The sequence below is a fragment of the Porites lutea genome, chromosome 7, assembly GCF_958299795.1.
Source record: "Porites lutea chromosome 7, jaPorLute2.1, whole genome shotgun sequence".
NCBI lineage: Eukaryota > Metazoa > Cnidaria > Anthozoa > Scleractinia > Poritidae > Porites > Porites lutea.
The window spans coordinates 1,343,625-1,358,071 of NC_133207.1; the positions used below are offsets into that span (position 1 = coordinate 1,343,625).

The 14,447-nt window shown below is 39.2% G+C and overlaps 1 protein-coding gene across 1 annotated transcript; it reads right to left on the reverse strand.

Moving 5' to 3' along the window:
- Window positions 1-1,536: 1,536 nt before the first annotated feature.
- Window positions 1,537-13,241, reverse strand: LOC140943432 (uncharacterized). Its single transcript, XM_073392516.1, has 8 exons — window positions 12,372-13,241; window positions 7,936-8,033; window positions 7,375-7,827; window positions 6,733-6,878; window positions 4,495-4,997; window positions 3,768-3,919; window positions 2,881-3,333; window positions 1,537-2,384 (listed from the first exon to the last, which is right to left on the reverse strand). The coding sequence occupies exons 1-8, from the start codon at window positions 12,844-12,846 to the stop codon at window positions 2,190-2,192; spliced, it is 2,475 nt and encodes an 824-aa protein (XP_073248617.1). The 5' UTR covers window positions 12,847-13,241; the 3' UTR covers window positions 1,537-2,189.
- Between the last annotated feature and the right edge of the window lie 1,206 nt (window positions 13,242-14,447).

Genomic DNA, 14,447 nt, shown 5'->3' on the forward strand with positions numbered 1-14,447 from the left:
GACCTGGAGTTAAGGAGGGCTGACTCGGGCATCTCTCAGGCTTCGATGTCTTCACTATGAAGCCCACGCTCACTGCTGCAGTCAAAAGAATTACCACAAGAAGCAAAGCCATCAGATACATTATACGACGAAACAAATCCATTTGCTATTGCATTGTCTGCGTTGCGACATTTAGTGAGTCAAGCACTGCATCCGATCCTTTAAGTCTCCATGATGCTTGCTCTGCTCCTTGGATAATGACGCTGTTGCTATTTGCTGTAACTTCACTATAGACAGCCCCACCAACATCTTGCACAGGTCTTTCTTTCGAGGCGTTTTCGTTATCGTTTTTTTGTCCTGTGGTCGTTCTCATTAATACTGGTTTTGGGTTTTCACCTGCACTTCCTGCAGAACCTGCATTCATGTACAGATGAGCTCCGTCTACGTTGGTCAGCTCGAAATAATGTTCCTCTTGCGTTTTCTCCGGACGTTGCATTCTGTTCAAGTTTGTCTTTGATAAATTTGAATCTGTAGGTTTGGACCCTTGCGTTGACTCAGGGCAACAATACTTGATACGTTTTTTAAGCTCTAAAGTTTTTAAATACTTTCAGCTCGTACTTACAAAATGATAGGCTACTTATCTTCAACTTTTGACCTATAAAATTGAACTAAATAATTGGGAAAAAAATGAAAATAAAAAACTTATTCTCAGACCGAACATTGAGTGAATATATTGTTACTATACACCGTTGTAAACTGAAAGTAGGTGCATGAAATAAACTCACTACATAGCTAAGGAAGGGCAAAAGAGGTTTCCAGTCAGACGTATCTGTAGGCTGGTTTTAAAGCAACGTAAGCGACGCCCAACTAGTTTGTTTGTGTAAGAATTCATCGGTATATAATCTCCACAAAAACTTTTCATGTGACGTGATTTTTTTTTGACCTGCAACGGCAAGTCACCGAAAATAAGCCATCTGGCCCCAGTTGTTCAAAAGGTGGATAACTCTATACACTTGATAACTCTCTTAATCTGATAATGCAATCAGCCTCCTATTCCAGTCTTTGTCAGTGGAGTTTTGATTTTGGATTGCAGTCTTTAGTGGCATTCCATGTTCCTTGAGCTGTACTAAATACTCCAGACAATGTGTTATCTAGATACCTCAAACTCCGACATTCTCAAGATAATCCACTCAGTCTACCCCTGACGAATTTGTTGCGTAACGAAGCGATTTATAGGGTTCATATGGGAATAGTAAAATTCGAAAAAACCTTCTAGTATTGTAAAGAAGCGAAACAAAGTACCCTTATTTGTGCTGTATTTTGTGTCCTTGTGTATTTTTGAGGTGATTTGGACTCGCTGGTTTTGCGATACTATCTTAACTTTCATTAAAAGGACCGAACGCTCGTTCTTTCTGGTCCTATATGGTCATAGAATGAGGTTCTTGTGGGTAGAATTTGACGTAAAGCAACATGATGTCACCCAATGATTTAAGCAAAATAAAACAGTCTAATTTCTTTGCATCACGAAACAATTTTATTTCAAATATTATAGCTTATTTATATATAACATAATGATAATGTATCAATAACATGGAAACCAACAGTTAACAACAAATAAAAATCTTAACGAAACAAATCGATATCAGTTTCAAGGTGACTGTTCGTAGATGTAAAACTTCCAAATTTGGTCAAGATTAGTGCTTTTAGAAAAATTGGTCGGGTTATGTGAAAGGAAACACAAAGAATTTTGAATGATTGACACTAAAAAATAAGGTCATGAGAATTTATGAAAAGTTATTTATAAGCCAATCGAAAACAACGTGATAATGTGAGTGGATAATGCACCGTAGCCTGAAGACAATCTATATTTCTTTGACCCGTTAGGTGCTGCTTTTTCAACCTGACGGAAAGTTATAAATGATTGCTAATTATGCAATTTTGATGTAATTATTTACGGTCTCAGCTAAGTCTTTGCTTTTAGTCGGGGAAAATCTAGTAACGCACACAATACTGTTGGCTGGCCACTAGTCAACAGTCTGGCAACTGAATGCAAGTATACTGCAGTTCCCAGGACAACCAGGACTGGACTAATTAACAAAGAGTCGTGCATGCCTCCTTTACAGGTCTTGACAGTGGCAACTTTATGTAAGTATAATTATTCCCAGTAACATTTGCGACCTCCTTTCTCATCCTATAGCCCCAGTTAGTACTTAACTTATAATGGGGCATATCCAGTAGTGTATGACGCACTTCATATACCCTGGACCAAGAACAAAGAGTCTCGCCTGTCCTTTACAATGACAGCTGTATACCGGTATATTTGTTCCTGGCTCAAACACTGCGTCCCTCATAATGTACTCTGCTCCTTTTACTGTTGAACATGTTGCGGCCATAATTTTCCATCCCTGCAAGAAAGGAAACGAATGAATAAGCAATACTCTTAATTAACAAGCAAACACATCCAAGTAGCCCTCACCCGCCGCCAAAATCTTGTCGAGCTATTTCGCAATGTAGCACATAATTTTATATCCTTAACCTAACGGTATCGTTTTAGGGTTTCATTGTTTGTTATTTTCGCTTAGAAATCGATCACCCTTCGCAGATTCTTGTCTACTTGAACTGCCTGTGTACCTACGTTGGAATTTGAAACTGCCATGGTTCTCTTTCGAACAAGTTCCGGAAGCTTTACGAGCATCGCTCTATCACTTTGCAAAAGGCAACCGGGGAATATTGCGGACCAGTACTAAAGCAATTCGAGAGATAATACAGCGCGATAAAATTAAAACCCGCCTGATAAACCGAAGTTATATATCTCTTCAGAAGAACTTATAAACACAATTCCTCCAAAATGTTTCCTTACGTCATTACCAATCAGATACTTAGGTTTTAAGATACACATACCGGATGGTCATCTTCCCGGAGCAGAACGACAGCATCTGCTGAGATTCCAGCTGTTTGCGCTGCTTCTTTCTTATTCTTGTACTGGCACAGGGACAAATTCCCAGCACCGGGCCTTCCAGGTGGGCCTGGAGAGCCTAATGCCCCTGATCCAACCCCTCCTGACAGAGCTGCATTGTAACCATGTGGTCCTCTTGGCCCCTCGGGGCCTGGGGGTCCTGGTGGTCCTTGAGAGCCATTAATACCCATGGCCCCCGTTGCTCCCTGGAGTCCTTGTGGACCGGGAGGACCCATAAGTCCTTGTGTTCCATTAAAACCCCTGGGTCCTGGTGGTCCTGGAGGTCCGGGAGGTCCTGGTGGTCTTTGAGGGCCCGGTGGACCCGGTGGTCCGCGCTCCCCTTTCAATCCGTCTTTGTTTGAGCCCTTGGATGGATCTGTACCATAACTAATTCCAAACTTAAATTAAAGTAAGATAGGAGTTAATTGCCATTGTCAAAAAACAAACAAACAAACAAAGAAACAAAACGAAAATTGCTGTTGTATTTTTGTTGATGGAACACGCTTTTTTAGCTTTTCGCGCTGGAACATTTCCGAGATGAATTTCGGTCTTTCTAAAATAGCCTAAAACGACCTTTTAGAAGTGGATAATTCGTCTGGATACACGGGTGAGCCCTCTGTTTGCTCGTTTTCATACACAGTACTAACTAAAAAGCCGATAGAAAACAAAATAAGTTTGATTCGAACATGTTTAGGATCTAAGGTACTAAACACGTTTGGGGAGTTGAATCAGTAAACACCGACTGGAAAAAAGGCGCTTAGATGCAGTTTATAGTGTTTTGTCTTTTAAAATAGACTTGCTCGCCATTTTTACATTTTACTTGTGACGTTACCTTAGCAATTGTACTGTTTTGCCTCTTGAGTTCACTTCTGACATCGTCAAGTTGACGACGAGTACTATTAAGCGCGTCTTTTAGTTCTCTAATCTCGCGTCCGTTCATGTACACAGCTCCCAGGCATCTGCTAAATCCAGCATCTGATGGAGCTTACATGAAGAGAAAGTCATTTTGAATTAAGATTATTTTTTAGAAAGATTTTATTTCTTGTACACATTAATTTTGTACAACCCTTTAACTATAATCCGTCTAACCATTTATTGTTAACTAAATAGTGTAAGAAATCTACTAAGAAGAGACTACAGGCATGCAAGAGCTCAAATTGCGTTTTTATCCTAACGGACCACGACTCCCTCGAACTTAGGCATTTGTTCAAGGCTGTTTTTCTCTAGTGTTACGACATGTTTCATCTTTTGACCTTGCCGAGAGTTAAAATCAGCTCCTTGCGCGTGATGCTTCAGTTTCATTTTCTTTTCCTGGCGGAACTCTTTGCTTACGCTGCAAATACAGGCACAAGCACATGCACGTATCATTTTAGCCTTCGAAATAATTATGTGCAAATGAAATTTTACATCAAGTAAAAATTTCAAATATCGAAAACGTTCTATTATTAATGCTCTTTACCATTCGCAACTAAAACTTTGACCAACTTCAACTGTGATTATTAGAGGAAAGACGTATTTAAAGAGTTTAGATCGATGGTACGCTGTACTACCCTACTGACCTGGAGATAAGGAGGGCTGACTCGGGCATCTCTCAGGCTTCGATGTCTTCACTACGAAGCCCACGCTCACTGCTGCAGTCAAAAGAATTACCACAAGAAGCAAAGCCATCAGATACATTATACGACGAAACAAATCCATTTGCTGTTGCATTGTCTGCGTTACGACATTTAGTGAGTCAAGCACTGCATCCGATCCTTTAAGTCTCCATGATGCTTGCTCTGCTCCTTGGATAATGACGCTGTTGCTATTTGCTGTAACTTCACTATAGACAGCCCCACCAACATCTTGCACGGGTCTTTCTTTCGAGGCGTTTTCGTTATCGTTTTTTTGTCCTGTGGTCGTTCTCATTAATACTGGTTTTGGGTTTTCGCCTGCACTTCCTTCAGAACCTGCATTCATGTACAGATGAGCTCCATCTATTTGGTCACCTCGAAATAATGTTCCTCTTGCGTTTTCTCCGGACGTTGCATTCTGTTCAAGTTTGTCTTTGATAAATTTGAATCTGTAGGTTTGGACCCTTGCGTTGACTCAGGGCAACAATACTTGATACGTTTTTTAAGCTCTAAAGTTTTTAAATACTTTCAGCTCGTACTTACAAAATGATACGCTACTTATCTTCAACTTTTGACCTATAAAATTGAACTAAATAATTGAAGAAAAAAAATGAAAATAAAAAAAATTATTCTCAGACCGAACATTGAGTGAATATATTGTTACCATACACCGTTGTAAACTGAAAGTAGGTGCATGAAATAAAACTCACTACATAGGAAGGGCAAAAGAGGTTTCCGGTCAGACGTATCTGTTGGCTGGTTTTAAAGCACCATAAGCGACGCCCGACTAGTTTGTTTGTGTAAGAATTTATCGGTATATAATCTCCAGTAAAACTTTTCATGTGACGTGATTTTTTTTTTTTTTCACCTGCAACGGCAAGTCACCGAAAATAAGCCGTCTGGCCCCAGTTGTTCAAAAGGTGGATAACTCTATACACTTGATAACTCTCTTAATCTGATAACGCAATCAGCCTCCTATTCCAGTCTTTGTCAGTGGAGTTTGGATTTTGGATTCCAGCCTTTAGTGGCATTCCAGGTTCCTTGAGCTGTACTAAATACTCCAGACAATGTGTTATCTAGATACCTCAAACTCCGACATTCTCAAGATAATTCACTCAGTCTACCCCTGACGAATTTGTTGCGTAACGAAGCGATTTATAGGGTTCATATGGGAATAGTAAAATTCGAAAAAACCTTCTAGTATTGTAAAGAAACGAAATAAAGTACCCTTATTTGTGCTGTATTTTGTGTTCTTGTGTATTTTTGAGGTGATTTGGACTCGCTGGTTTTGCGATACTATCTTAACTTTCATTAAAAGGACCGAACGCTCGTTCTTTCTGGTCCTCTATGGTCATAGAATGGGGTTCTCGTGGGTAGAATTTGACGTAAAGCAACATGATGTCACCCAATGATTTAAGCAAAATAAAACAGTCTAATTTCTCTGCATCACGAAACAATTTTATTTCAAATATTATAGCTTATTTATATATAACATAATGATAATGTATCAATAACATGGAAACCAACAGTTAACAACAAATGAAAATCTTAGCGAAACAAATCGATATCAGTTTCAAGGTGACTGTTCGTAGATGTAAAACTTCCAAATTTGGTCAAGATTAGTGCTTTTAGAAAAATTGGTCGGGTTACGTTAAAGGAAACACAAAGAATTTTGAATGATTGACACTAAAAAATAAGGTCATGAGAATTTATGAAAAGTTATTTATAAGCCAATCGAAAACAACGTGATAATGTGAGTGGATAATGCACCGTGGCCTGAAGACAATCTATATTTCTTTGACCCGTTAGGTGCTGCTTTTTCAACCTGACGGAAAGTTATAAATGATTGCTAATTATGCAATTTTGATGTAATTATTTATGGTCTCAGCTAAGTCATTGCTTGTAGTCGGGGAAAATCTAGTAACGCACACAATACTGTTGGCTGGTCACTAGTCAACAGTCTGGCAACTGAATGCAAGTATACTTCGGTTCCTATGACAACCATGACTGGACCAATTAACAAAGAGTCGTGCATGCCTCCTTTACAGGTCTTTACAGTGGCAACTTTATGTAAGTATAATTATTCCCAGTAACATTTGCGACCTCCTTTCTGATCCTATAGCCCCAGTTAGTACTTAACTTATAATGGGGCATATCCAGTAGTGTATGACGCACTTCATATACCCTGGACCAAGAACAAAGAGTCTCGCTTGTCCTTTACAATGACAGCTGTATACCAGTATATTTGTTCCTGGCTCAAACACTGCGTCCCTCATAATGTACTCTGCTCCTTTTACTGTTGAACATGTTGCGGCCATAATTTTCCATCCCTGCAAGAAAGGAAACGAATGAATAAGCAATAATCTTAATTAACAAGCAAACACATCCAAGTAGCCTTCACCCGCCGCCAAAATCTTGTCGAGCTATTTCGCAATGTAGCACATAATTTTATATCCTTAACCTAACGGTATCGTTTTAGGGTTTAATTGTTTGTTATTTTCGCTTAGAAATCGATCACCCTTCGCAGATTCTTGTCTACTTGAACTGCCTGTGTACCTATGTTGGAATTTGAAACTGCCATGGTTCTCTTTCGAACAAGTTCCGGAAGCTTTACGAGCATCGCTCCATCACTTTGCAAAAGGCAACCGGGGAATATTGCGGACCAGTACTAAAGCAATTCGAGAGATAATACAGCACGATAAAATTAAAACCCGCCTGATAAACCGAAGTTATATATCTCTTCAGAAGAACTTATAAACACAATTCCTCCAAAATTTTTCCTTACATCATTACCAATCAGATACTTAGGTTTTAAGATACACATACCGGATGTTCATCCTCCCGGAGCAGAACGACAGAATCTGCTGAGATTCCAGCTGTTTGCGCTGCTTCTTTCTTATTCTTGTACTGGCACAGGGACAAATTCCCAGCACCGGGCCTTCCAGGTGGGCCTGGAGAGCCTAATGCCCCTGATCCAACCCCTCCTGACAGAGTTGCATTGTAACCATGTGGTCCTCTTGGCCCCTCGGGGCCTGGGGGTCCTGGTGGTCCTTGAGAGCCATTAATACCCATGGCCCCCGTTGCTCCCTGGAGTCCTTGTGGACCGGGAGGACCCATAAGTCCTTGTGTTCCATTAAAACCCCTGGGTCCTGGTGGTCCTGGAGGTCCGGGAGGTCCTGGTGGTCCTTGAGGGCCCGGTGGACCCGGTGGTCCGCGCTCCCCATTCAATCCGTCCCTGCCCGGTGGCCCTTGAAGACCTGTACCATTATTTACTCCAACCTTTAATGGAAACAACAGATCGTATTGCTTATAATATTTTAAGAAAAATTTTGAAAGCTTTTTGTTAACTGGTGCCACTACACCGTACCTTGAATAATGTTCCATTACCTTAACAGTTTTCTTCAAAAAACTGACACGGCTTCTTATTTCTGTCATGTTCTTCATTATCACCTTGATCTTTTCATTAGAAACATTCCTTACAGAATCTAAAAGAAAAAAAGACAAGGTTTGATTATGTACATGTACCACGGCGGGCTATTAAGCCTGTGCATGCGTAGCAAGTAAGTAAAAGCGAGATACAATAAAAAACTGTGGGTAAGAACCTGGTTTTTAAGAACATGTTAGTTTATAGGCCCACATGAACCTGTTTAGCCTAACTTTTGAAACAGGTTCTTGTTTTCTAGAATCTATGAAAAAAAATTCTGTACTCATGGGCAAATAAGATAAGTCAGCATTCAAGATCCTCTTTGGAGAGATACTTTAGGTGCCTTATCACTCCAACAGTGCAATTCTTGGTAGATGCAGATTAAGCTAAATACTGCTAAATACTCGTAGTTAAAATAATGTATATTTTTCTTCAGAAAATAAGAACCTTATTAAGAACCTAAATAGCCTAAATTTGTGCTAATTAACATTTAAAGTAAGAACCTATTTAGGCTAACATGGGAAGATGCAAGTTCTTACTCGCGGGTTTTTACTGAGCGATGCTCGTGCGAAAGAAGGCCACCCAGGTCGACGAGAGAGGAAACCTGTCTCTTCGCATGCGTTCTCTACCGACTGGCGGGAATCCTTTGTTCCTGAACCGTCTTCGCACGCTAACTAGTTATTGAATTATCAATTACTTCAGATGTTGCACATTTGAAGTGGTTAACAAAATGATGGCATCATTGTACTGGGGAAATAAGTATTGATCATTCAATGAAAGTATTGCGCTAGATGCTCCAAATTCTATCGCCAAAGAGAAAAAAATTCTGCAATCTTAAACCTCTTTTCTGATCTTAAGAACCTTCGTGGTAGACAAGGCAAATTATATAATCTCTTTTCTGCCCTCAGCCTCACTCCATCTTCTAGTAATGGCCGAATCTGCGTTGCCAAAAATTAAAGACTTCCTCTCTCACTGAAAGTTACTAAGGAAGTTAAGACTGCAGTATGACGAAGTGTGTAAGAACATTCTCATTTTCATAATTCCTCTTGACCTTAAAACTGTTAAGCATGTAGAATCTACCTTCTGGTAGCCTATCAAACCCAGCAATCCTTTAAACAAACATTTACTTATACCAAAGGGAACGCATTATAGCACGAATATACTCGACTGAATCATTTTGCCCCTTTCATTTATAAAAACTAGGCAGGACTCTGTTAGTATAAGGCTATTGAACTAAAACTTGCTATTCAGACTACAACTACAAACAAGCTATTTTTTTCTACTCCGCAGTTTAGTTATTTCCTACATATCACACTGCAGTGTCAACACTTCGCGGGAACAACACTGGTGTCGACGGGTATTAACTAAGCTCAATCCATCGCTATAATTACCGGGCTGAGTTCCAGAAGGGTCTGATAGGCTTTGCGATTCCTCTACTCAGCATTTTCTCTGACTGGTAAAATTTCTTGTCAAAAGCACTGGTTAGTTTGTTCTTTTTTTGCAGAAACGGTAGACTTAGAGATTTCTTTGCATCGTAGTAATTACGCCGGCGGTACACACCAAGAGAGAATGATCTCATTCTCTCTAGATCTTGTACACACTGATATATTTCGTCAATGTTTCTGTTGCATTAAGTAACAGACCGGTACAATGTATAGTGTTGGACTGTTGCAATTTTGATTTAACATAACATTTTCCTTATGGGCCGGGATCTGTCCCAGAAACTAGACCCTCGTACTCCGACTAAGAACCATTCCGAGTCTGTAAATTACAAGGCCAACTTCAAATTTCACGATATGATTTTTTCTAAATCTACTAAGTATGATAAAGACTCTCAATAGCTTCCTCTTGATGCCCATTTTTAATTAAATTTCATCAATTTGAATTCGTTTTGCTAAACACAAGTTGAACTGAAATTTGACAGGCGTCAATTTAGACTTGACCGGCGTCCGCTTAAAATGTAAACTTACGCCCACGTGAATACTACATTTTCTCAGCTTGCTTAACTAGTCCAAACATTTAAAGAACTGAAAATAGTTCGTGTTAGTATTGCAGTGACAGAACAAAAAAAGGATCATAAGTAATCAAAATCTTTTCAGCGTTAGTATTCTTTAACGTATTGTAACTAATTGTTAACATGGTTAATATTGCTGAAAATACAGTTATTCAGACAAGCCTGTATGGATCTGCTAAATAGTTACATAGCTTGATCTGACATAAAGAAACCTCACCGATTAAGGGTAAAACTTGGAAAAACTAAATGCTTCCACCCTGTTGTTAGGGCGTCGACACAATCCCTGCACTCAATGATTGCTTATATGAGATGTACCAAAGAAAAGTGTTAATCTCATATTTTTCCAGATCTGTTTCCATTAAAATAACTGGTCTTTGAAAGAAAACACGGACACTGGCCTAGCTTTGTTGTTCCTCTTTTTGTCTTTTCCCTTTTTGTTAAGGTCAAGTTATTGTAACTGATTGCTACTGAACCCTCTAAGTTCAAAGTACAGTGGGGTATTTGTAAAACGAGTCTATCCCCATTATCACAAAACACGTATCACGTTAGACAAGGGACAACTCAGTGAATCACAAGTAACCATTAAAAGTTTTAAAAAAGCTGCTTATTCTCTAATAAACTATTAGTTCTGCATGGGATTTTACAAGAATCCATTGAACGCTCAGGCTACAAGCTTCATTATTTTTCCTTTCCCAGTTTAACGTGTCACAAAAGCTGTATTCCTTAGAACCGGCGGATTAGATATGATTAGACCACTTCAGGGCCCAAAGTACAATTCACCTTAACTGTTTCGTATTACATTATGTTTAACGCTGCATTTCGTAGATTTGTGATTAAGACATGCTGTCTGATACAGGCCGTCAATGCACCTCTTTGCACAAGCAGCCAAATAGCCCGCGTAGTAAGCGTTTCCGTGTGGGTTCATTGCACTGAGAGTAAGCGTTTCCGTGTGGGTTCATTGCACTGAGAAAGACCGAGGCGGGATTTTTGCTTCTCGTTCCTCGTTCTTTGCTCCGAAGCCTCACGCGAACGCTTGCTACGCAGGCTAGCAAGCAAACAAGCAAGAAAGCAACTTTATTGACTACGAAAGAAATACGTAATACCCCCTTTCGCACAATGAATACATAGTACTTCCTTAGAGTTTGATTTAAGAAAGAAAAGAAAAAGACCATAAAGATGAGGAGGAAGTAAAGAAAAAGAGGAAGGAAAAGATCTAGAAAAAGAGGAACAAAAGAACATAAGCACGATTCGCCATGTTTAACTTCGTTTTGTCTTAAGTTAAGTATGGTGACGCACGCACTTTAAAAATCGTCTTCGTTTGTCAGTTGTCAACGACTCTTTTATCGTCGTATTTCGTTAGCGAGGTATTATAGTTTTGGTAATTTTATTTTTCTCTTCGGTTGCTATTATTAGTTAAACAATAAATGCAATTTAAGAGGCAAGAACTGACATTTTGCCTCTTTGAAGCAAACTATCCCCGTGAATAAACATGTTGACCACGCACAAGTCAATCAAGCCACGCGGGGTAAAAATATATCGCAACGTCCGTAATCAACGTTTAGTTTTAAACGAAAAATCAGTTTTCTTTCAAAGTGATGTAAAAGTGATAACTAACGTCGAGTTTTATACGCCGGACTAAAAACGCACAGCACGACTGAGTTCGTTCCATTTTCTTTTTATAAATGCTTCTCAGTGGGCGTAGATTTGCGTAAATCTCTATCAATGTATATTTGCAAAGAAAACGGTTTTTTGGCAGTGATCATCAGATGACTTCCATTCGATCACACTTTAGAAATCCATGATTTAAATAATACCTGATAGAGATCGTTGACGTTACTCTATTGATCAACAGAATACCAAAATACAATATATAGATAGAACTTATGCTGTTATTTTTAAATTTTCCGATATTTCTTTCTTTTTTTTTACCGATCTCATTCACATCGCCAAAGACGCAAGCCCCTTTACGTGCAAGTCCAAAAAACTTTCAGTTAAACCCGGAAGAAGGTGGACAGAAGGCACCCCAAATTTTTGACGACAAATCAGATCGTTTAAAAACATCTTTGCTTTAAAAATGTATTCTGTTGTTGAAGTGAGACCGGGGGGGGACACTTGAGTGAACTTTGGGCAGGGGTGTGCACAGAGTCCTCCAAACTCTGACTCATTTCGCTTGGTACCACACATGTAGACCGCACACCGCTTACGTTAACACCGGGCTCCTGTTAATTAATACCCTTTTCAAGACTCCCGCTCCAGATAGACACCCTGGTCAAGGCGTTAAAAGTGAAATTGTCGGTGGCACATACCCGTTTCGGTCAATAAGGGAGTGTCCCCCCTGTAAATGCGATGCATTACTGACGATCTAAGATGATGATACATACTTACCTGAACCTTGATTCTTTTCCTGACAGGCGCAGTTATTCTTCAGCTCTTTCATCATAATGAGCACCAAACAAAAGCTTATGAGTGAGAAAATAAATGCAAGTGCTACCAAAGCGCGTATAATACATGGCTCTTTCGGGTAACGACTGCGACGATGCAAAAGTTCATTTTGGGAATCTGTTATCGATCCCCGTTTAATTTCTGACAATTTCATTTCAGTCTTGTTTACTTCTAAGACGCTGTCTTCAACATTCATCCCCAGTGGGGTACCCACTTTTCTCATATCTGTTAAAGAGGGTACTTCATTCTCAATTCTTGTATTTGGATCTACTTTCTCCATCATCGTGATGTCTAGTGGAGGATTTGGATGTACCTTTACTCTAGTTATTGATTTTCCCCGCTTTCCTTTTTTAAAACGATCAATCCATGGGTTCGTGTCTTTTTGTCCTTGCCTACTCTTCAAGCTTTGGCTGGACATGTCTGATGTCTTGTCGGCTTATATGATGCAGCAATTCTCTTCTTTTCGCTTTAAAAGTAATGGAAGAAACTCAAAGCCTCTCGAGTTCGGCGGGAAGAGACGATGATATATTTTCACTGGTGCTACCTCTGTGTATGTTTAGATGATCCAATTTGTAGTTGTATCTGAGAAACTCCGCAGAGTGGGATTACTAGGTAAATTAAATACTTGAAGAAGATCACGAACTTGCTTTTGTGGGAGAAACTCAAACGTTCAGAAACCAAGTCCCAACGAATAAGCAACAATATTATGCTTCTCTCTCCCAGCCAAATTATTACGACCTGAAGTTTTCCAATACGTCGCGACGCTCCGTCTTTGTGGAGAGCAGTTTTGTCTTGTTCCGATTACTATATGAACATGTCAAATCACAAAGCCAATGACAGATGGCATTGTTCTATATAATGATATTTTTAGGGTCATCAAACCCCGGGTCATGAGAGATCAGTTACTCTGCTTTACAAGTTTTTCTTTAGCATATTACAGTAACACCTCAGAATACACAAAGTGACACTGGAAGTTACAGTAACCGAGCAGGGGGGATTCTGTTTACCATATATTTGTTGTTCTACTGGCAAGCACAAAATTCCGTAATGCAAATTTCTAGATGCTAATTCTCTCTCCCTTCTAAGCTGGCTAGACCCGTCAATTAAATTGTTTTATTTTAATTTGTGTTTTTTGTAATCAATCGGTCTTAAAACACCAAGAACGCCAACTTTAAGCCAAGGTAAATCAGTTTATTTGGCCATTAATCAAGTTAGAATTTGTCCTGAAAATGTTGATGCAAACTCAATATACAAAATGCTTTTCATTACAAATATTTAACTGACACCAGTCAGGCAAATAACTCACATGTGGTCGAAGATAGAACGGTACTGCATGCGTTTTGGGTATGTCAGCATAGCACTGAATCGCTTACAACTGTATCATCGGATTTTAGTCTCCGTTGTTCCGACGACCGGGAGCCGAGAAACGTCCTGAGTAACATAGACCTGTGTCAAAGGACAACTCGGCAGAAAAGGCCAGAACATTTTTGTTGGGTTGTTAATAAAAATATAAAAAGTTCGAATACACACTTGAATTCAGTTTCTCTATTAAAAAAAAAGGGAAGAAAATAAGAGAAAGAAGACAATTAACAGGTGGTCTTAAAAAACTGGGAAATTCCACCAAATGCTTTGCATCGTAGTACAACTGTGACTGAATAAGTTTAGCAGGGGTTTAGGTCTATTTTTTTTAAAACTGTAATGACACTTAAAAAGTGGATTACTTTGTCGGCTGCGCTGTTGTGTAATTTAATGAACCTTAACAAATGAGCTAACTCTTAAACCTTGGGTCTTTTAATCAGTGCTTATATCTATATGTAGAGAAAAAACATTCAACGCTGCTCAAGTTTAAATCGAATAACCAACGTCATCACTTAAGTTTCGTTTGCTAAACGTAAGATATCTTTTACATCCCTGAAGAAACTTGATTAGCGAAAAGAACTGGTAAACAGCATTTTATGTAATGATGGTTCTGTTATTACATATTGAATAATCCGAAAATGTGCCACTGGTGCGAAGATT

Excerpts from the sequence above, each read along its gene's own strand:
- LOC140943432 (XM_073392516.1), bottom strand. The coding sequence starts at position 12,846 with ATGTCCAGCCAAAGCTTGAAGAGTAGGCAAGGACAAAAAGACACGAAC. Across the intron at positions 6,879-7,374 it reads TCCGGGAGGATGAACATCCG|GGATGGAAAATTATGGCCGC; the intron begins GTATGTGTATCT and ends CCTTTCTTGCAG. Across the intron at positions 3,334-3,767 it reads AAAACAGTACAATTGCTAAG|TTTGGAATTAGTTATGGTAC; the intron begins GTAACGTCACAA and ends CTTTAATTTAAG.